At 40.9% G+C, this 23,331-nt stretch overlaps 3 protein-coding genes across 5 annotated transcripts; 2 read left to right on the forward strand and 1 right to left on the reverse strand.

The window, feature by feature from the left end:
* The first annotated feature begins 135 nt into the window (after positions 1-135).
* On the forward strand, positions 136-14,493 carry si:dkeyp-77h1.4 (uncharacterized). Its single transcript, XM_054621601.1, has 11 exons — positions 136-271; positions 5,101-5,166; positions 5,458-5,478; positions 5,599-5,874; positions 7,510-7,630; positions 7,785-7,960; positions 8,224-8,366; positions 8,741-8,888; positions 9,141-9,322; positions 9,421-9,513; positions 10,257-14,493. Exons 2-11 carry the CDS (start codon positions 5,121-5,123, stop codon positions 10,950-10,952), a joined length of 1,902 nt encoding a protein of 633 aa, XP_054477576.1. The 5' UTR covers positions 136-271; positions 5,101-5,120; the 3' UTR covers positions 10,953-14,493.
* A 476-nt stretch (positions 14,494-14,969) lies between these two features.
* si:ch73-54f23.4 (E3 ubiquitin-protein ligase TRIM39) lies at positions 14,970-16,012 on the reverse strand. The gene has a single exon (XM_054621684.1). It carries the CDS (start codon positions 15,905-15,907, stop codon positions 15,365-15,367), a length of 543 nt encoding a protein of 180 aa, XP_054477659.1. The 5' UTR covers positions 15,908-16,012; the 3' UTR covers positions 14,970-15,364.
* Positions 16,013-19,735: 3,723 nt separating this feature from the next.
* On the forward strand, positions 19,736-23,121 carry ino80e (INO80 complex subunit E). 3 transcript variants are annotated; one of them, XM_054621673.1, is made up of 8 exons: positions 19,736-19,820; positions 20,086-20,168; positions 20,289-20,359; positions 20,444-20,496; positions 20,621-20,702; positions 21,149-21,266; positions 21,590-21,688; positions 22,074-23,118. In XM_054621673.1, exons 1-8 carry the CDS (start codon positions 19,793-19,795, stop codon positions 22,278-22,280), a joined length of 741 nt encoding a protein of 246 aa, XP_054477648.1. In that variant the 5' UTR covers positions 19,736-19,792; the 3' UTR covers positions 22,281-23,118. The 3 variants fall into 3 exon arrangements, with proteins under 3 accessions (XP_054477648.1, XP_054477650.1, XP_054477649.1); XM_054621674.1 differs by having other exon boundaries at positions 19,776-19,853; XM_054621675.1 differs by lacking the exon at positions 21,590-21,688 and having other exon boundaries at positions 22,074-23,121.
* The last annotated feature ends 210 nt before the right edge of the window (positions 23,122-23,331 follow it).

The raw sequence follows: 23,331 nt of genomic DNA on the forward strand, positions 1-23,331 counted from the left end.
GGTGGCCGATGTTTACCGACACTAGTCGAGTGGCTCCGAGAGAGAGAGAGAGAGAGAGAGAGAGAGAGAGAGAGAGAGCGAGCAGAGCCAGACATATTCTGAACACCTCCCAAATGTTGAGTCGTGAAGTGCTGCTCTTCAGGGGGGCGAGGCTGGAAAGCAGGGAGACGACGAGGGAGAAAACCGGCAACGTCCACACAGATATCCTCCTCTGAAAATCATCCAGACATCTGCACTGACTGCAAACTCCGACCGGCCGATATAAAGGCAGGTGAGCTGCTGCAGAGCGGAGGGTTTTTATCTCCTAACATGCATGTGCGGAGGTGTTGCCTCAAATCTTGACCGGTGTGTGAAGGGTTAAATTCTGCAGCTTTTTGGTTGATGCGCTTTTCGGCTATCCCGGCCCGCAGGTGCCTGGTCAGACCCAAGCTGGGGGGTTATCACCGAATATATTGTCAATGAGGAAAGCTATATATATATATATATATTATAGATATATATATTTAGATATATTTAGATATATAGATATGTAGATATGTAGATCCTGTCACTGTGTAAACCGGCTGAACGGTGCCGGATATTTGAATATTTTATGTTAATTCCATTTCATTCTCAGCCTCCTGATGAGATTCAATATAATGCATATTTATTTAGTATGATGCAAGATTATGTCAAATGTGTCTTATAAGGCTATTATACCTATGTAAACGGCTCACATTAAAACAGGTGGGTTAAGTTTATGCCGGTCATTAGTCCACCTTAAAGATGAAGAAGAAATTTAACTATTATTATCATAGGAAAATTAGCCTCATTATTATATCTTATAGTCTTATCTTCTTCTCCTGAGGCGGCCTTCTCTTCATTTAAGGATTCCATATGGTCAGTAGTCTAATCTTCTGTACAGTTAACACTTAGAAGCTTAATAGCATCCATTATCTGTGAGGATGCTCCGGCCTGAAGGCTGTGCTGCCTCCGCCTGCAGTGTGCTGCTCACAGACTGTGACCAGTGTTGCATGGAGGACGAAACACATGAAGGCAATGGATCTGTATTAATCTAATATTTTACCATGAACACATTCCACATTTTCTGTTCTCTTGTCCTTGTGTAATTGTCAATACTGCACACAGCTCCACCGCTCCTCTCCCCGCTCCTCCCTCATGTCGTGTGAGTTTACTGAATCTGACAGGTGCAAGCAATATGGCGGAAACCTGTATTTTCTTTCAGTCCACTGCAGCCAGCTTTAGAGGAAAATAGGCTGCTAGCCGCTACAGTCTCTCTCTCACAGAAATGACATGTTACGATTTTGTCTAGATGAGATCTTCTGCTTGTTTGAGCCTCTTTTCCCTGCATCATTTATTTCTGTTGTGCTGATCTGAAACATGATATGTGTTGTAGTGATGCAGAGGGGTTCTACTTAAGACATTTGGGATAGTCAGAGTGGAAGAAGTTTTTGAATTTTGAAGGCATTTCATGTCATCAAAGGGAAACTCCATATTTGTTTAATAGTGGTGCACTTAAAGTAAACTTCTTGCCGTTTTTCACATGTGTCTCTTGGTGCAGCAATCCTTTTTTCCCCTTCTTGATGCCTCATAATTTATAAATGACCAGCGCTGTTAGAGGTTGCAGTATGTGCATCTGTGTCCCTGCAAATGTGTGTTTGACCTCACTTCTAGCATGCCCCCTCATTTGTCATGTAGAGCCATTTCTCCTCATCACTTGTGCAAAGAAAAAGAGTAAAGTGCAAAGGAAAGATAAATGATGAAGGGTAAAGACACAGAAGTGGCTTTGTAGGGTCCCCACATCTGCAGTCATTGAAGGCATTTCCGCCTCTTTAAACCATGCGTACAAAGACCTGTCTGTCCTTCCAGTAAGTAGGGAGTTTGGAGTTAGAAGGAACACAGGCACAGGCTTTGATTTCAGAGTGGGATGCACGGGCTTGGATTATATAATATAAGGAGGAGGAGAGGATGAAAGAGAGATAATAAAACAGAGAGAGAGAGTGATCCAGATAGAAAAAGAGGGAAATGAGAGAGATGCTCCGAGATCAGCAGCGTAGGGTTCGGGTTGAGAGGAGTCATACTGAGAAGACAAAATGTGGTGGGAAAAAAAGCGAGAGATGATACGGAGCTGTGAAACAGAGTAATAGAAAGTTAAGGGAGGCAGCTGAAGAGGAGAGGGAGGCTTGATCAAGGTCGTGATGGAGGCAGAAAGTAACACTTTGAGATGTGAGAATGGTGACTGAAGTGAGAAAAATGGAAGAAATGAGGGAAGAAAGTCAAGAATCAAGGCTGAAAAAACTAAGACTGAGTGGAGCTGAGTGAAGGGAGGGAAAGTCATGGAAAGATAGCAGATGGTACACTCGTCTGTGTCCATGGTTTACAGCCCAGAGGGCAATGTGTGAATAAGCCAGTTATAATATAGCGTATTGCTATGCTATATGTGTTTTCATGTGCTTGCAGCATGTTTGTGCTCAGTGAGGCAGCCCCCGTAGTCTTAGCTCTAGCCTCAAATACCCAAAATCCCACAGAAATGAAGGACAGGCTTTTAGTTTTTTTTGCTTCACAGATCTTGTGTAGAAACAACAGATTGGCTGCGGTGCCTACTGCTGTGACAAACAGATGGACACGGTTCACTTTTTCTCCTTCTTCAGGTGCCAACCTACATCTCAGATTAATGCATTAATTAAATGCTGATGGCTACAGGGGTCAACAGTCAGTTTTATAGTCTGACGTAATGTTCAGTCCATGATAGAGTGGCCTCACACGATTGTTCAAACCCAGAGAAGAAAGCAAAACCATTCCCGAAACAAGATTGGGGACTAAAGTAATACAATTACAGTGTAATTTGAGCCATACGGATGACTGTCGCAAAGGGCATCTAAGGTTTGTTTGCCAAGAGACACTGTTCTGTGTGACTCAGATTTGTTCCATATTTTGTTTCAAATACAATCAAATCAGTGTGCTTTTGGGCCTTGCGGAGTGTGGTGTGCAGATGTAGCTCAAATAGCGCAAAGGGCTGTATGAGGCCCTGTGTGAATCAGCAACTCTGTTTGTCAGATTAGAAAACGCAGTGAAATGTTTATTATATCTGTTAAACAATAAGAGAAAAATGTCCTCTCTGTTGCTGCTCTTTAGAAATATGTTCAGATTATGCATGCACAAAGACATACAGGTGGTGGACACACAGAAAGTGCAAACAGAATGCTTATAAATCTTTAAGAGGGCTAAATGCTTAGTCATATCCAGCAGGAATGGGATGTCTCATTTTTTACTGCATGTTTATTAGCTGCTGCAAAGTGTGACTGTGAGCACTGCAGGTGTTCCCTCCAAGACCCCTCTTGGGCTTTGGAAATGAAAACCGCTGCAAACTCTCTTTTGCATGCACTCTCTAGATGTGTTGCCTCAGATGCCTCAGTGAAGCTGAAGGCCATTTGCATCATTATGATATCCTCAATGATGCAATCAATCACGTTTCTTCTGTGAAAACATCATAATGTAATGTGTTCTGGACATTTCCTGTCGGGAACTAAGCCAAGTCGTCACTCAAACCCCCATGATTTGAATATTCTTAAGAATCATGAATTATTTCTGTGTTTAAAATCAGGCACATAATCAATAGACAATTCTTCCCAAGGATCCACAGCCAGCTGGCCCTGGTAAACATGAACATACACTTAAAGGGAAGGGCCTCTTAAAGACATAAATGAATAAATTGGCCTTTTACCAACACTAACTTTGACTCATAAATCTACTCATGACCCCGGTTTTAAATTGAGTTCAGGTACGCTATTACGTTATCATGACACTGTCATTTGTTTTCTCAACAAAAGTCCTACCACAGGCTGTTTTTCTATTGTCTGAAGTCCAATAATAACCTCCAGGCCATGGCAGATAAATTGAATTTACAGGGAATGCAAGATTCTCTTCAGGGAGGTTTTTAGATTTCTAGCGTGATTCGATAGCCTAATGGATTTCTTAATTCGATCCACTTGAAAGAACAAAAGAAAGACAGGGACAATATATGAATAATGAAGCACATTCATTTAATTATTATGAGGCTGTATGTTTTACGTAGTAAGGACACTTTTCTGGCATATAGATAACCTTGGCTCCATGCTATTTAGCTGCTGCACTTTCTGACTGTGAGCACTGCAGGTGTTTCCTCCTGCTCCCCTCCTGGGCTTTGTAAATGAAATCCACAGGAGAGTTTCTTTTCCTCAAACCCCTTGATGTGCTCCCTGTGATGTCAGAGTGCAGAAAAGAGACGTTCCCATCATCAATATCCCCCTCAGAGCTGCAATTAATCTGTATTCTGCAGAAACCTGCTTGTGAAGATGATGATGTGGAAATGATGTTTTGGAACATTCCCCCTTTCTGTTCTGGATGTCTCCTGAAGTGTTTTTTAAGCAACAGCGTGTTTCAATGGTGGAAAAGAGGTTTTTGAGTCTGTGTAGCAAAGAGATTTATACTGTGAGGAATATTTAATACCTTTGAATACTGCCAGTGACACCACTGAATGAGGAAGCACTTCAGAATAATGTGTAATGTAATGGCTGTGGTCGCTTTTCTATCAATAATTTTACAGTTTATTTCTTGACAGTAAGCAAAAGATAATACTATATAATAATACTTTTGTTAATCTCTGTTGGGATGGTGTGTGGGAGTGTTTGTGCTTATATGTCAGCAGGAAATCTGCATAACCGATGAACAGATTCCCATTATATTTGCTGAACAGATCATCCTAGATCCAAAGAACAATTGAGAACAATTTGAGGGTGATCTGCATGTATGATTTGAGCCAGAAGGTTGTGAATGTATTTCAGCCAATATTTAAATGAACTTCAAGAGTCACAATATTACAATTCTAGTATAAAGACAAACTGCCCCTTGCAATTAAAAGCAACTCCCTGCTTCCAAAGAATGCAAAGCAAAACAATTCAACTGAGAAGCTCATTTCAATTTTCTTCATGAGGCACAAAGAGTGTTTGTGCCTCAGAGGATGTTTCATCGTAGGTTGATCCAGGAATGATGTCAGACACCAGTTTCACTGTGAATAAGCAACTTTCTGTGAATTCACACATCTTCCTTTTCTCCTTCTAGGCACAAAACAATCAGCCAGGATGGCGACAGTCAGTTTGATCGCATTCAGCTTTCTGCTCAGCACAGGTATGTTAAGACACTCGGTGATACTGACCCTCTTGTAGTGATCTGGAAATATGGAAATTGTGTGTTCATCGTATGAATAATACATAGAAAGCACTGTTTTATCAAATTGTTTTATTTCAGTTTGAATGTGCTCGATGCTAGACAATAAAGTAAAGTAATCCAGAAGAGCATGTGAGAAAAGTGTAGAGAACAAACGTTCTGCTTTATTTTAATAGAGAATAATAAGCTGATGATTTAAACAAAAGTCATAATATCACTTTTGATTAGTATTTTCTTTCATTTTGTTTACAGCTCTTTCTGCCCCTGTAAAAGGTAAGACCAGTGTTCCAGTGCATACATTTCTGAGTGTGTCACTCATCAATTATAGATGATGAACTTTTCTTACCCTCTTATGTGTTTTTCAACTTCCTCCTCCGCTCCTTGTCCATCAAGTCGATGAGGACTCCATGACTTTGTTCCACGGGGAGGATTTCCACATCATGCTGCCCACCCTGGCGTTGGAGGTCATGTTTCGGAACAGGTCTGCTCCGCGGTCGGGCGATGTGGTATTGATGCGGGAGGGCGTTGTGGTCAACCATCGGGCCAAACTCAACCGCCGCCTCAGCCACCTGATTATAGACGCTGTGGGTGAGGGAGACGAGGGCGTGTACACCATGAAGAATCCAGAGAAGGAAGGGGAAATCAGAAGCATTACGCTCATTGTCCGAGGTACTGGGTGACATGAGTGTATGATACATGAGGAATGGTAATGAAATGACTAGTTTCACTCTCAGGCAGAACTGGAATTTAAATTCCAAACTCTTATAGTACCTGTTCCTATTGGATGACCTCATCTGTGAAACTAAATAGATGAGGTAATCATAAATTAGGGGTTTTATCCATTAATACAACTATTAATTTGCACTGTCAATACAATAGAGACCAGCAACATATCATTTTAATCCAAAATAATCCTTTTTCAAGTCCACAATTCATCTTAATTACTCAAATCAGTTAAGTGTTGAGTCAATTAGATTTATCAAAACAGTGAAAAATGTCCATCACAATTTTGCAGAGACACTTTTTTCTTGACATCAATTCCTGGTTTTATCTGATCCAAAACCAAAAAGTAATAAGCTCACTATCATAAAGGTCAAAGAAAGCAGCAAAGAAGTACCTATAAGAAGCTGGAACCTATAAACCTATAAATGGAACCCATACATTTTGCCATTTTTGCTTGAAAAATGTCTTGAAAGAATATTTAATTAGCGATGGACTAATACATTTATTGTCTATCATTTCAGCTCTAGTTTCAAATTGCAGCATGTCTAATCAATGTGTGACTTCAGTTGTGGAAAGTAACTTAATACTTGTACTCAAGTACTATCTCAAATGTGAGATACTGTTGACTTTTGACTTCACTCCATTTATTTGCCAGCTAAATTAATTGTTATTTTGTAGGTTTTGCATACAAAACATATGACGTTGTTATAAAATATGACATAATGGTATTAAACTACCTTACACTAAAATGCTAAATACTTCTGAATACTACTCTAAAATACTTCCTTCACTACTGGATGACAACCTCGACCCCAGGATGAAGAATACGCCTCTTATATCTGATCTGGAGTCAGAGTCGTGGTAGTGTAGGCGCTGTCTTTTCTCCTGCTTTAATCATGCAGTCAGCAGCCAAATAAACCTCTCAGTTACACATCCTGTTTGTCCTCAGAGTGTAACAAGTTGCAGCGGTGTTGACTCTGATGAGATTGGACACACACACAAACATGAGAGAAGGAGGTAGTGGGCTCAAACCCAGCATGGATAAAGGCAACTGTAGCGAAGCAATATGGGGAAGATGTGCCATATGGAGGGAGTAATGTGTTGTCAGTTGATGAAGGAGTATGTGTGTTTGCGAGTGTGTGTGCGTGTATGTGTGTGTGTGTGTGTGTTAGAGCATGCCGGAGCTGCCAGGCAGTAATTATGCAGCTCTTAAACCACCAACCCACTCCTCTCTGCTTCCATCCCCGCTGTTTTCCTGTCTTTATCTTGTCTTTGCTGCCTTTCCCTCTCTTTGGTTTGTGTTCCTACCCTTTCATTTCAGCTGCCCTGATATTTTTGGATCAGTGCTCTTTTCTCTACACTCTGTCCCCCTTTTTGCCTCATCTGTCAAGCCATTCCCTCTTCCTCCCTCTTCTTCACTCCTATATTTCCTTTCTTGCTCTTAAACTTCATTTTTTCCTTCACTCTCTCTCTTCCTTTAGCCGTTTCGACATTAATGCAATTTCCTTTCCACTTTAAATAACGTTGTTGCTTTCTTTTGTTTGAGAACAAACTGTTAACCACCCTGCTTTTACCTTCTAGATTGCTCCAATGAGCAGCTCATTAAATATGGAGATAACTACCATATTCCACTGGTAGGGGTGACTCCTCCCATCACCCTGGAGTACAGGCCCAGTGATGTGGAGGCCAACCTGACATCTAAGTAAGAGTTGGCAAAACAACACTGACATTTTGTCCCAACAGAATCTGTGATGACATTTTCATTCTATGATGTGCATGCACTGTGACAGCGTGCCTCAGACTTACCGAGAAAAGGTTAAGGAGAGTTCATCCTCCATGACTTTCTCCTGCTGCAGACCTGCTCTGATGCTGCTGACCAGTGCAGGGACTTTCGGGGCCGGCTACGAGGGTCGAATCAGCGTCAATGAGCGCCATGTCACCCTAAGTGCTGTCACGGGTGCAGACGAAGGTAGCTACACTGTCAGGGATGACGTAGGTGTTATCCAAAGGAAAGTGTGTCTCAACGTCAAAGGTGAGAGTAAAAATGAAGACGGATATCTTTCCTTCTCCCAATGCTTGACCGGTTTTAAACGGTCGGCAACTTCCATCAGGATGCTGTGATTGCTTCCTTTCTAGTTATTACGCTGTTCTCTGTCCGCCATAATGGCTTTTTAAAGACCCAAACGTTAATGGGCTCTAGCAGGCTAATGCATTTTAGATGATCCAATGCGCCTGTAAGCAGTGCTGTGAAGTATTTATTGTACGTCCTCCCTTCTCTCTCTGTCTGTGTCGCAGAACACCAAAACTTTCTGACCTTGCCAAACGGTAAAAGTCTGAAGATCAACCTGATACTCAACAGCTCCTTGGTCCATCTCTACTACATCCCGAACTACGACCACACACCCCGTCTGCTGCTGGACAAGGGGGAATTCACGAGTGTAACTGATTTCCTTTAGCCCAGACTGTAGTGGTTAACAATTATGCACTGTATATATATAATTAAATTTACAATTTCATATTAAAGCCAGTTTATAATATGTTTAATATTCAGCAACAAGACTTATACCAGGGTTTCCTGCAGTGTGACACAACGACCACCAATGCTAATAGTGCTAGTGCTTAAGGCCAGACCTGTTTGATGTCTGACAAATCCAGTATGACTTTTTCCAGTGTATGATGTTAAGGTGTATATGTATAACGTTTATAGTTGGTGTTTACGTGAATTTTTTTCTATTGCATCATTCATTAGTGTTATATGTATCTTTGCTGTTCATATTTTTAAAGTTAAATGTATGATGTCTGTCTTTTCTAGGCCCGAACAGAGCTGGGTCTTGAGGACCGTCTTACTTTGGATGGTTCATTGGTTTATCTGGATTCGGTCAAGAGTGCAGATGTGGGCCAGTTCAAAGTTACTGACATAATGGGATTCACTGTGTCCACCACCCACCTGGGAATACAACGTAAGGACGGTGATGAAGGAGTGGTTGAAAAATGGGATAAACAACAGGTTTATATTGTTATGGTAGCTGCTCAAGGATGATATAAAAAAACACGATATATGTTTTATGCCTAAAAAAGAAAGAATAATCCTTAATACTTCTGTCTACTGTATTCATGCATTGGTATTTCAGAATGTCAATGAAAGGTCAGTTGGATTATTAACTCTCCCACTCTTATCCTTTTCTCCCCTATCCCACCTTGCCTACGTGGAGCCTACAAGCTGGAGTCACTGTATGTTGCCATCATTGCCCTGTTGGGTCTGCTGGTCTTCCTCCTGCTGGTTTGTCTGCTGTCCTGCCTGATCAAAGTGAAGAAGAGGGCCAAGAGGGCTGCTGCTCTGGAGAAGATTGCCCATAGTTCTGGCAAAGAGGATGAGGGAGAGGCCTTCAGACAGGTTGGAGGGGCAAATATGCAAATGAAAATGTGAAGATGATGAAGATTTGTATCCTGATGTTATGAATGACTGATGTTTGTCTGTGTGCATCTTCACAGGTGGTCAAGAACATCACCAAACTCAGTGAGGATTCCAAGCACTCCCAGGCAGACAATACAGAGAAATCTCAAAGCACTGAGGTGGATATTAAAGTAAGGATAAGTAATATTTCTTTCTTAAAACTGAGTCTTTGAGAGGATTTAATAATGTCTCCATTTGATACTGTTTTCTGCGTTCAGACAGCTGCAGCTTATTCAGAACGCTGCTGCTAGAGTCCTCACTAAGGACAAGAAAGTGGATCGCATCAGTCCAGGTCTCAGAACTTTGCAGTGGCCTCCTGTGTAACAAAGAATTGATTTTATAATATTGCTCCTGGTTTACAAAGCACTGAATGGTTTAGGTCCAAACCTACAGTTTTGATCTGCTGCTATGTGATGATCCCTCCGGACCTCTCAGGTCTTCTGGGACTGGCCTGCTTACTCTCCCCTGAGTCAAAACTATAATTGGGAAGCAGTTTTTGTGCAACACATCTGGCACAAACTCCCAGAAGACCTGAGATTTGCTCCGTATCTCAGTTATTTTTAAATCAGGGCTTAAAACGTTTCTGTTTGCCACTTCCCAATTAAATTTGATTTGAAACTATTCATTCTTGCACTGCACTGAAGCTGAACTGGAATTGTTATGCTCCTGTTTAATTCAATTTTAGCTTATTATTACCTTCAGTTTTGTTTACTCTTTTAAATCCTATATATATGCTCCCTTTCTATTGCCTTGTATGTCTGTTTTATCTTGTCTAAACATATTTTTTTATGTCTTCTTTAAAGCACTTTGAATTGTCTTCTCGTTGACGCTATATAAATAAACGTGCCTTACCTTGTTGTTTTGTTTAACTCAGGGTCTGGAGGTTTCCTCTAAAGAGGTTGGGGTCGGTAACCTAGACACCAGTGACTCCGGCGTTGGCTTTAACACCGCCCTCCCACTAGACACTGACACTGATGCCGCTGATCAAAACCTTGACTCTGTTGCCGTAAGCGTCTCTGTTGCTTCTGAAACCAAACCAAGTCCACCGCCTGCCGATGCTGAGTCCAAGCCAAGCGCTCCTCCAGCTACCGAAGTTCAATCCAGTCCAGTAGCTAAAACTAAAGCCTGCCCTGCACCCGAGACCAAGAAAACCCCTGATCAGCAAGTGGAAGCACAGTTGGACGTGCCCAAACCAGCAGATGTTAAGCTCAGCCCAGCCTCGAGCCCTGAGCCCAAGGCTGGTCTAAGTCCAGCTGATCCAAAGCCTGCACCCAGCCCAAGCCCAGAGCCTAAACCAGCTACTCCTAAAGCCACCACTCCGACACCGGAAAGTAAGAGTGCTTTGACGCCAACACCTGAGCCACCCAAACCAACCACACCGGAGCCTATTACCAACGGTACAAGTGAGCCAGGCCCCGATTCCAAACCGAGCCCAGATCACGCTGATATTATCGGAGCTCCAAAAGCAGCTCCCCCTAAAACCCCTGAAGTGGAGCAGAAATCTAGTGGGGCCGCACTGGAGGCTAGCAAAGACGGCACTGTGGCTGAAGATTCATCCACCACCACTTGAGAACTGCCCCTGCAAATACCTGAGGAAAGCCCCAGAGATCTTCTCCGTCTACCACCACTCTAGACAATCCAACAACCCCCACCAAATAATGAAGAAACCACTGAAAATGGGGCGAGGACTTTGATTTAACATGTCTAATGCGTGAACACAGTATAACTTTGATAAAAAAATTCTCACTCACCGACTAACACATAACCTTTGACGCTCTCTGATTCGGAAAAAACTTCACGTAACAAATGCGGCTTGTTGATTGTTAAACATTGTAGTTGTTTAAACCTTGCAGATTTATAGTTACTTCATATGAAGATTGTCTGCAAATTAATTCCTTTGCAAAATTTTACAAATAAAATTCCACATCAGGTCTTTTCTAACATTATGAGGTAGCCAGAAAAGGTTTACAACATTTCTTTAAAACAGGAATATTATAGGATTGTCTTCCATCTAAAGTCTAAAATGCTTGTTCCTCTATCAGCATGTGGATAAAACAGACAAAATGCATGCAATTTTCAGCCAATGTCATCTCAAAACAAACACAAACGTGTGATGATACTTTTGATTGGACATCATCAAAACAGAAATGAAAGCCTTCTTGATCACACACTGTACATAGCTGATGTATGGATGTTATACGCTTGTGCCCGTCCTCTGGCTTCAGTAACATCATCTGCAATACATTATCACATATTGAAAAAAAGATTTGTTTTGTGTGACTTCACACACATAAGAACACATACTAATAATACTAACCCCTACTATTTATAGTCTCTGAGATTAAGATTCAGACTCCCAGTGGATATCTCAGAAGATTAAAATGTGTTTTTGCAGACTGATCCCACAAGTCTAGATCAACCACTTTACTGCCTTTGATCTGGATTTCCCCGTGGCTCTATAAGAAAAACACATTATTTCTTCAGTTTAGTAGCAAGCTCATGCCAGCAGCAACTCCAGCACTTAATAGGACCACCATGTTCCTGCCGTACATCTGCTTTCCAAAGGTGAAATACTGAATGAGAGCGCCTGGTGGGTTCAAATAGTTAGAAAATGCGTTTTTTTCAGCCTTTCGTTATCCTTCTGTTCTTCCTTCTTCCCTTGTTCCTTTTGTCTGTCCTCCCTTCAATGACCCTCCCCCCTTCTTCCTACTTCCTTCCTCTCCTTTTACTTTGCTGTAACTTCTAAAGTACACAGGCTTTGTCAGAGATTAGGATTTTATGTTCAAACTAGATATTTCCTCTGAAGTTTTCGATGGAGTTGACAACTGCTGTGTCTTTGGCCCTCTGAATTTTTGGCAGAAGCTTAAACTTTAATGCCTTGCATCTTAAATGGCTCAGAAATACTGCAATGAGCTCTTTATAAATACCACGACATCATCAATGTGGACCTTCAGTCAACAAAAAGTTCTGTCTTAGTTGAAACTCTTGTATGGAACAGTGGAGGTGTGCATTTCATTCTAGTGTTACAAATGCACGTCTCTACCTCGTGTTTAAATGGCGACTCAGAAACCAATGACAGGTCAGGTTTGGTTCACTGAAATCTACAAAAAGCACAAAATGACAGCTTAGAATTTTCAATCAAATGATCAGTGAAATGTCGGAATAGTGTGAGAGGTAGATCCATCTACCACCAACTGGCCTTTCTTGGTAGCTCTGCTGTGTTAGTAGATTTTTCTTACGAGTAAATTAATATCAGGCAATTCGTCAGCATTTTAAAAAGCAATATGATATGAAGACATGTTTAGATGTTAAATTTGATACTTAGATCAATGAATATAATATATAAACTGAAACAAACCAAATAATTATTAAGGGGCTTCGATGTTGGATGGACAAACAGTCAGATGGTCAGATGTATTAAACACCAATTTAGGCAATTTTCTTCATACACACATATACACACAAACACACACATTGCAGCCTTGTAAATATTGCATGTGTACGCCAGTTTAACCCCCTTAAAGCTGAATGTTTCTAGTGTATAGAATGGTTATTGTATTATACTTGATAATAAAGAAGAAAACTAATTTAAATTTCTCACCAACATTAAATCCAGAATATAAAATATATACACATACAGTACTATATACACTAATATTCACTAACGTCTTAAACTAATTTCAGAACCAAATATTGTAAAAATCCATCAAGACTTTATTAGATCTTTTGAGATCAATTATCTGCATTTATTGCCATTCCAACCTGTTGATACTCACAGCATACAGCATCTCTCACAGTATTTACATATTGTATTAAAATGTTTAACCTATGCCACTGATAGCACTGACTGCAGCATGCCCACAACATGAAAACAGGCTTTTATTGTCCTAAAGTTGTGTCTGTGTGTGTGACCAGAGAAGTGATGTTTTAATGTTGCCATCATTGTGTGTTTGGTTTTTTTCTGTTTATGCGTTAGTGCCTCTGACGCACATTTGTATGAGTGCTGATCTACAACCGAGTGTTTGTGCGTGTTGAATCTATGCATAGCCAGTTTGTACAGAATGACACAACTGTACGTTATATGTGTGCTTCTCCGTCTGTTGTGAGGTATTCATGTGCCTGCTTTAATCGTCTTGCAACGTGAAGAAAAATAAGTGCTGTGTTTAAGTCACGAGAGAATGTTTAAATCCACCACATATTGTAAAAGATATTGTAACTTTGAGATATTTGAGTGAACTTTTGTCTTTGTTTAGTGCCTAAAACGTATACTGGATAGTTGGCCTGTATTCTGTAATTTGCAGACACTCCTAATGGCACCTTTTTCTTAATAGGAAGGGTATTCACGAAAGCTGTTTGCACACCTGACTGAACAAAGGGGCACCACTGACTGGCCTATGATATGCTAATGTGTAGGAGATATGTGATGGATTGCATTGAAAGTGATTATGAAAGTCTGACTTCCAGGTTTTCCGGATGATTCTGGGTAGCATTAGGAGTGCTGAGTGTGTTCTATTTGTATGTGAGGGTGTTTTTTCATTACGGTAATCAAGTCTGTGGCACAGTACGGAGTACACGAGTGAATTCATGACAGCAGCAGATGAAACACAAAGCTTTGTGTGGGTTATGTTGTGGTAAGCAATTGATGAGAGACTGCTAAAACAGCATTTCCATGCAACACCACTACTGTATATCGTCAGTGGTTGTAATACCACTGCAGAGTGAGTAGGGATGTGATGGATGTAGACAGTGTGTGGTTGGCAGGACAAGCCTTTGGTTTACACGTTACCAGCATCTTCAAGAAGGCTCAGTCTAGTGGGATTGGAGTTATTACATCGAACTGGTGCCAGAGGGATTGTGGTGTCATACCCACCTCTAATAACCTAATAAAAGCACCAGTACTATAAGTACCGCTGGCACTTCTTGCACTGTGTGAGTTGTCTCTGCCCCGATCTTCTCTGTTTACTTCTGCTGTTCTGGCCTGGGTGTGGTGTGACATCCCACATGTTCTCTCTGTACTCCCCTTTTTGCACAACACTTCACACAGATGTTTTGTAAAGAAAATAGATTTTTCTTCATCTCATGTCTAAAGGAAAACTAAGAATAAACAAGTGATTATGACATTTGCTGTCGTGTTGTCTTTGATTTCCTATTCTCTGAGCAACACATTTACAGAAGGACGGTTATGTCTCAGAGCTGTCTATTTGATCTCAGAGAGTTGTCTCACTCGATGTCAGTCATCATTGGTGTGACGCCTCACATTCTCACCCCTCAGGCCCCAGCGTCACACTAATATCAGCTTCCGTAAGCTCGCCAAGATAGATATCATAGCTAAGCTGGCACAACAGAGATATTTATAAACAGGCCAAAGGTAACATCATAGTGCTGTTAACGCCTGCTATGGACACTGAAGCTCCAGGCCAACAGCAGATTATGACCTGGGCTCTGTTTGACTCTTTTCACAAATACATCTGCTCAAGATTGAAGTATCAGAATTTAACATTAAATTTATTTTCCACAAACTCTAAAGTAATCACAGTAAAAGAAGATTTGCATTCGAAACAGATAGAAATATTTGTGGTTATAGTAACAGCCATGTTAACAGTTTTTTAGAATGTTTCAGTAAGTACATTATATAATTAAGACTGCCATTCACAATTATTTTCATTTATCAATAAATCTGTCAATTACTTTTTCAATAAATTAGTATGTCCATAAAATGTAAGAGAATTATGAAACAGGTCCAAAAATCCAAGGTTATGTCTTCAAATGGCTTGTTTTGTCCAGCATGACATTTTCAAACTCAACAATTCACATAAATCAAAATGATTCAAATATTTTTGCTTGAAAATGTTTCCTACTAACCGTTAACTGATAATTAAAATACTTACAAATAATTCTTTATAACCGCTTCAGCTCTAAATGTAAGACTAATTCTATTAATATAGAATTACATTTTTTGTTGGAAATCCCTGCAGCCCCTCGTCATAGTGAAGGGTTAAAGATCTTAATTGCTGCCGTGTTCTTCCCATCATCTGCATCACATGGATTATAGAAGGGGTACAGAGGAACCTCAACCATTCCCATAGTAAAGGTGTAGATTGGCGCCATGGTAATAGCATTATAAAAAGACACCTCCTCCTTTTCACAGTCCAAGAACACACCGATGCGGACAAGTCTGACAGATACGGTGACCTTGGTGGGCTTCGGTTCGGTGCAGGCTTCGACAGATCCGCCCTTCAGGGCCAGAGTCCAGAGGCCACTGGAGGTTCCAGTCACATCCATCTCCCCTCTTTGGACATCTTCACGTGCAACGCCCAACTTCCACGCTGTCTTACGTCCCACCTCCACCTCCCAGTAGTGTCGGCCTGTGGTGAAGCTCTGATGGCCCAACACACAGTAATAATAGTGGAACCGTTGTGGGTTGGCCTGGCAATCCTTTGTGTCCTTGTCCTCCTCAAACCATACTGAAGTGCAAGACTGGGACAGGGACAGATTAGGGTGGGCGGTCTCAGGGTCAAAGGTCATTGATGTAATATCTGTAGGCAAATAGAGATTAAATAGGGTGAGTTTGGTTGTTGTGTTGCATGTGATATATGAAATGACATGTGAACATACTTGGGTAAAGGCAGCTTTTCATGTGCTTCCATATCTTGTACTGTATGGGCCCCACAAACTGGCCGGATCGCACTTCAGTGTCCACCTCTGCTGGAGGAACAAAGCTGACCTGAGACCTGCTTGGACAAGATGGGAAGAGGGGAGGACTGAATGATGAATGGTAGATTATAACCAGGTAGATACAACACAGTGAGAATTATGGAGACGGATTGGTGAACAGATATGAGAGTAATTGTTAAGCATGCATAATGAGATGTAGGTAAAATAGTAGAGAAAAAAAACTATTAAGTTAAGAAAACCTGCCTTTTTATGAGATCTTGAATATCCTGCAATGAGAAAAGCATTTTAGCAAAGTTGGTTGAAATACTAGTACACAGGACTCCAAAAGCAAACTGTGTCATCAGCCTGACTGCTTTATGCTGCCCATTTCTATTTGCTGACTAATGAGCCGACTTCCTTTTGTCCTTTCAATTTTAAATGAGGAATTGATTTTGACTTTCAAAACAGTTTAGCCAATCAATGTCTATAATTGATCAAATGTGTGCCACCGAAGAGGGGCAGAGCCGCTAGCAGGGCTGCAGCTCTGGGATTGGGTGCCTTTGATGTAAACCTGCATAGTCACATTGTTTCCCAGCAGCGCTAAACTAAAAGGAGACCAAACCAGAGGAGCAATTATAGACAGTTATTTTGACAAGTCACAAGTAAGGTATGTAAAGTTTTGTCCGTGGCCAAGGGGAAGGCTTACAGTGACCCTGGGCAACCCACGTGTGGCTCTGCTGTTGTGCAAGGAAGGTTCCAGAATGTTTCATGGAGGGAGTCCAACCTATCCTCCCTCTTTGTCCTCGCTCACAATTTAGCTCACCCTCGGTCCAAATTCCCATCACCCCATCATCACTATTTTAAGTAAAAAAGTGCTTCCTCACTCTGATCAGTTTAGGACTGTCCTCCTCAACCAGTTTGCTGTTTAGCACTGAGATTGCTCTCTCCAGGTCCCTTCCTTGCTCTATTATTTTCTTCTGTCTTTCCTTCAGCTGCTTCAGTTGTTTCTGTCTCTCTCTCCTCAGTCGCTCCAGGTCCCTACACTCCTCCTCATCCAGGAAGCGATGGAGATTCTGAAACTCGGCTCTGATTTCTCGTTCAAGAACCTCAAAACTGTTCTGAAAGAGGGAGAGAAAAAAAGATTAATAATTACCAATTCAGTGAAATTCAGTGTGAGCATGGATATTCGATTTCAAAACTGGCCTCAGTGGAATTGTTATGACTATATACCAGTTTAGTTTGTGTCAACTCAAATCACGATGAAAAGGGTGTATTTTTGAAAAATATGAGGATTAATAATGCAGCAACAGTACCTCTACTGCCACTGACTCTATGTGCGTCTCTGTCTCTGCGTCTCTGCACTCATCTACCTCGTGCTTGATTCTTTTAATAGCCTGGAAAAGCTTTCCCTGCAACACACAGATGCACACACACACACACACACACACACACACACACACACACACACACACACACACACACACACACACACACACACACACACACACACACACACACACACACACACACACACACACACACACACACACGGAGACAGAGAATTGGAGAAAAAATGCACATGGAATAGAAATGTTACTGATTTAATAAACTGCAAACTGAGTTTCTTTGCCTATAAAATTTGAACTTTTAAATAGATACAATAACATTATGAGACACAATGTGTTCGAGGTCAACTGTTCTAAATGCAGCAGGTGAATCATACAAAACATGGGGCTTACCTTTTGATCAGAAAGAAGACCTTTGTTGCAGTTGTTGATGGTGTCTTTGGTGTGGTTTTGGTACATTCCAGATTCTTCAAAATGGACCAAACAGAAATCGAAAGGACACTTCAGAAAAGTGCAATAAAAGTGATGTGTAAGGAGTAAGAGGGAGGGACAAGTTTGAGGACACAACAATGCAGAGGACAGGGAGAGAGAGAGAGAGAGAGAGAGAGAGAGAGAGAGAGAGAGAGAGAGAGAGAGAGGGAAAACACACATGCCAGCACGGTGAAAACAACAGTCAGAGTACACACTAATAGATCAATAAGGACGTACAATCAAGCAGCAAATTAACAGAAGAAATGGTATTGATAAGCACAGATCAGTGTCCACAGCCTGACTTGAGAATATATGGATCCATTTAGAGTAGAGGAGAGAGAGGAGGGGTGGAAGGGAGACAGATGACTTTAGCTGCCAAGAGGGCGTTCTGCCTGGCAGCACAAGGATTTATGGCAGTAGACACAGAAGAGTCTATTTCTGTCCGCCACTGTCTTTGGAATCAAAGACGAAGAATCTGTCGGTGGAAGGAGGCAGATATTGTGTTTCATATCGGCAGTTGTTTTTGCCTGGAAGGGAGACAATGCAGGTTTATTTTTGCAAGGTGGCTTAATGTCTAGGGGTGTGAGAGGATTCAGCATTTCCTTTGTTGTCCGTGCCCTGCTGGGTTTAATATTGTCTGAGAGGGGGGGGGCTTGTTCTCAATGTACAGTCAGCATTTCTGCTCTCTTCCCCTCTATAGGAGTACATTTGTGCATCCCACTGTCCAACCAAGAATTGTTTCTGTTTTTTATCGGCCTTGGCTCTTATCTCAAGTTTTTATACCTTTACTTCTTTCCTAGTCTTTTCCCCCTCGACACACAGGGGGGTATGGCTATGGGTATGTGCACTGAGGCAGCATTACTCATCTGCAAATGTTCCTCATCTATAATTCATAGTGCTGGGTTGTGGCAAGTCACTGTGCTGAGCTAGGGTTGAGCTGCAAACTCAGTGGACTACAATATTCTGCAGGTGGAGGGGACAGTGAGAGGGTGAATCAATAAAATAGAAAGGCTCACTGCAAGGAGTCATGGTAGCAATGCTCAGCAAATCCTGACTCAGGATCAAAGCAGCTGTAAATCAATAATGGCTATTTAAAAATAATGAACTGTTCTGCCAGATGAAGGCCCAAAAATATATAAATATATAGACAAAATTACAAATGTGATTTTCTCTCTTAAAGAATCTATGTTTGTATAAAATCATAGCAAAAAGAAAAAGCAAAAGATTAAAAAGGCAGCGGAACATTTGCTTTTGTTTTTATTATATATCTGTATTCATGTAGTTACATAAACCAAGCTCTGAGACAGTGTTGTAGAGCAGTACAGTCGTCTCCCACCCCAGACCTGAAAGTACAGGAGGTAGAGAAGCCACTAGATGGAAGAAAAATTGCTGATCAACTACTGAGCAAACCTAATAGGACGCGAAGAAAAACATGTCACTAGAGAGGTATTGCAGGAGTGCTGGGAACAAGGCAGAGGATAAAAAGCAAGCTTTGGCTGTTGGCAAAACATATGCAGCAGTACTAGGAGGTTATTACTGCAACATCAAGCTCTGCCCAGCTGTAGTTATTCCAGAGGCTGTGCCATAATAAACACCAACGATATACATACACTTGCTGTTTTTATTGTTTATTCCTATGTATTGTATTAATTATGAACAAAAAAGGAAACGTATTAAAGAAGATTTCATGAAGGCTGGTATTCGGAATCTTAATATATTAAAAACACATAAATAAATCTGTCAAGTGGAGCAAACAGGGGAATTTCTTTGATTTGATAAAACAAATAATGCAGACAGGGTTATTGAGTATTGGATTTAATCAGTGGTCCCCATGAGGAACACTGGGTGGCGCTAATGCCGTATTAGGTATACGCAGGCTACCATTAAAACCGGAGAAGAAGAAGAAGAAGAACACGACGTCACGGAAGTAAACAAGAGCATGTCACACAGACAGACTCATTCAAGAGGTACCACCCGCGGTTCAAGGATAAAATAACCTTGTAATACACCGAAAGCATGTTTTAATTTGACGTGCATATTTTAAATAAATCTAGTTATATATTTTTATTGGGGGGGCCTGTGAGACCAGGAGCTCTGTGTCTTTAGTGAGCTAGCTGCGAAAGCTAACGTGTAGCCTAGCATAGAGTTACCTTCGTGGGTCTCATGTCGTTGCACAGACAGGATACAACTACAACATGCTTCATGTGCTTCATCACTGATGTTTTATTTCAGAAATGAACGGCCAAGCGGACGTAGAAGTCGACTACAAGCGGAAATACAAGAATCTCAAACGAAAATTAAAATTCCTTGTTTATGTGAGTACAGTCGTTGTGAGTTTAAAGGGTCAGTCTTGAGCCATCATCTTTCAGCACTTTACTTAAACATACATGTGTCGTTATCTGCACTGATTTCCTGTTTTGGTTTTCTTTTCCCAGGAACAGGAATGCTTTCAGGAGGAGCTGAGGAGAGCACAGAGAAAACTTCTCAAAGTTTCCAGAGACAAAAGGTGAGGTCACATAAAAACGTGTGGCTGTTTATACAAACAATGTGTGCGTTCATTAAACAACTATGTCATTCACTTGTGTTCTAGCTTCCTTCTGGACAGACTGCTGCAGTATGAGAGGGTAGATGAAGACTCCTCAGGTAGTTAACACACCTCATCCTAAAGGCTTTTTTAGACTTTATAGTCTTTATTACTATTCTATCTTAAGAGTTGAAATTAATTAAGTTACAGTGTTGTTTCTGGTTTCTTTATGTTCTGTTGTAGACTCAGATGCAACAGTTTCTTCAGACAATAGTGAAGGAGACGGCCCCAGGGAGAGGGAAAGAGAACGAGACGGAGCGAAAAAGTAAGTTTGGCATTTTAACATACAATTAAGAAACTAGACCCACTGACCTCCAGGTACCTTTTGAAGGATTAAAGCAAGACATTTTTTGAATAAGTTTGTCTCTTCATTTTTGCTGACTATGACTGTATAGGCGTCATTGTGTTTTAAAAAGCTCTGTTATTTTCATGGCAACACTTAAACACGAGGCTGCCATTTTCAGATTTATCTGCTCTGGAAAATATTTTAGAAAGCTTCAGTTTTTGGATGAGAACAATAATGGATTAGTGTGGATGGAGGGCTAAATAGAAAAAATATATAATAATAAATAATATATATACATATCATTTAATTTAGCCGGCTTTATGTAACCCATTGAACCAAATGGGTCAATGTGGAGAAAACCTTTTGAGCTCTGAATGCTGGCCACACTGAGTTTCTATTAATTTCTCTGGTACTCTTTTTTTCAGGCGAAGAAGTAGTCCCGGGGCGTGTCTCCCCTCATCATCCTCACCTCATCTCTCCCTGCTTTCCCGTCCTGGTGTAAATACCCTACAGTCATCAGGCTCTGGACCCTACCTCAACACCGTGAGTTTCCATCTCCCTTTCTTTTATCTCAACCAGCAACAGTTACATTACGACCTCTGTCATCTCCTCATCAGCAAACATGATCCCTGTTTTGATTTGGCATTGTTTATATAATTTGATTATTTTGTCATTTTATCCATAAGTCTGTTTTATCTCTTTATTTGTTTCGTTGTTTTTGATGCCTTTAATAGCTTCACTATCCTCGCATTGTTCATTCTTTCGTGTATGTTTTTTTTTTGTTTGTGTCTGTCTGGATTATGCCTGTGTGCACGTGTCTTTGTGTGGTCAATTGGGAATTTGGGGTCTGCATGTGTGTTGGGCAGATGCCCTTCCCACCAGAGTATTTGGCTCCCCCAGCTGAACGAATGAAGAAAGAGAGAAAAACAAAGACGCCTAAAAACAAGCGAGACACAACGGGGAAGGTGAGACAGAAAAGGGAAAAATAAAATGTAATGAGATAAAAAATTATTATAATGCAGATATACCCCTTACTTTTCACCACCTTCATATGAATGGTCCATTTATATTAGATGGTACATTAGGCCATTTCTAGTAGGTTACATTTTGGTTACAGCGTATTTACATAAGAAGAGGAAGTAATATGTGTCTAGTTTTATATTGGTTAAAGTTTTGCACTTTGCTGAAATGACCCTCTGGTCTGTAAGTTTATGTACATGCTGCAAGCGTTGTCCTGAGTTATTGTACATCTGTGATGCAGCCATCCATCCATACCCCTCATTCCTTCATTACATCTCCAATCCTTTTGTTGTATATAACATGTTTGCTTTATTTCAAAATTCTTCTCAGGTTGTTGCCCCAATGGCAGCTAATTACCCATCAGCCCCTGCAGTCCCACCAGCAGGCAGCGGCCCCTTCAGCTGGGTTCCCAGACAGATGCTTAGTGGAGATGCAGCTGAGGAGGAGGGAGACAGCGATGGAGACAGCGACAGAGGAGATGAAGACCGAGGGGAGGGAGACGAGGCTGAACTGGTCATTGACCTCCCTAATGAGTGAGAGCCGCTGTGTGTTTTAGATGTATTTATAGGCAAGAGATGGAGGGTTTGTACATCCCTGTGTTTTTGAGTGGACAAAAGGAGGGCCAAGCTCCCCCTGTGGACTTTTGCTTAATTGCAATATCACTGTTAAAAATATCTCCCAGATGAATGTTTTCCAAAATGATGTTAAGAATTCAATCTGTCAGTAAATAAGAGTTTGTAAGTTTTAGGAAAAATCCACTGCCACTGGAATGAAAGAATACTTTGCTTTTTTCAACCATTTCAAGCTGGAGGCTGAATATTTTTTGTCTAAACAGTCGAGCGATCTATAAACTGTGACTACAACTAGGTGGAACCTGCACAAAGACAGCATTCTTTTGTCTGTTTTTCATTTTCAAAACCCATCTCAGACTTGGAATTGCATTAATACTGCAGTCCTTTAAAGCTGTTTCAGTATGATATGGATTTTTCTGGTGTTACGTTGTCTTTGCTTGTTACAAGCAGTTTTGTCATTCGTTCTTCTACTGTTTTTTTTTAAACAATTTGTCAAAAATCAAAGCTAGGTCATGTTAATTGAGATGTATTATTTTTGCACCTATCAAACTGTGTGTGTCAGAGAATACAACGTAAAATGTTATAATTTCAGATGACTAAATGTTTTCATTTAAAGTTAAATGGTGTCCGGTTTCATTCACAGGTTCTGATGACAAAATGCTACAGAGGCTATTTTACATTAAACAATTTGTTAAGGTTGTTGTATGTTTGTTTAAACAAAAATCTCATTGCACCATTTTAGATGATTGTATCGAATAACCTGATGCCCCACCCAAAGCATCACACCCTAAAAATCATTCCAGAGCTACAGTCAGTCACTGAGGTATGCCATAGTCTGCGTGAACTCTCGTATGCAGGGCGTCTGTTATGACAACATCCACTGCACCAGAGCTTTGAATGAGGAAGGCTTGTGTAAACTGATTTAATGTTGGTTATTGTACATGCTGTTTGTATGCTTGACCTCTGCTTCTCTTGATAGAAGCCCAGGGTTACATTTGGCAAATTGTTGTCATAAT

This window comes from Anoplopoma fimbria, chromosome 20 (assembly GCF_027596085.1).
Source record: "Anoplopoma fimbria isolate UVic2021 breed Golden Eagle Sablefish chromosome 20, Afim_UVic_2022, whole genome shotgun sequence".
In the NCBI taxonomy this organism is placed as follows: domain Eukaryota; kingdom Metazoa; phylum Chordata; class Actinopteri; order Perciformes; family Anoplopomatidae; genus Anoplopoma; species Anoplopoma fimbria.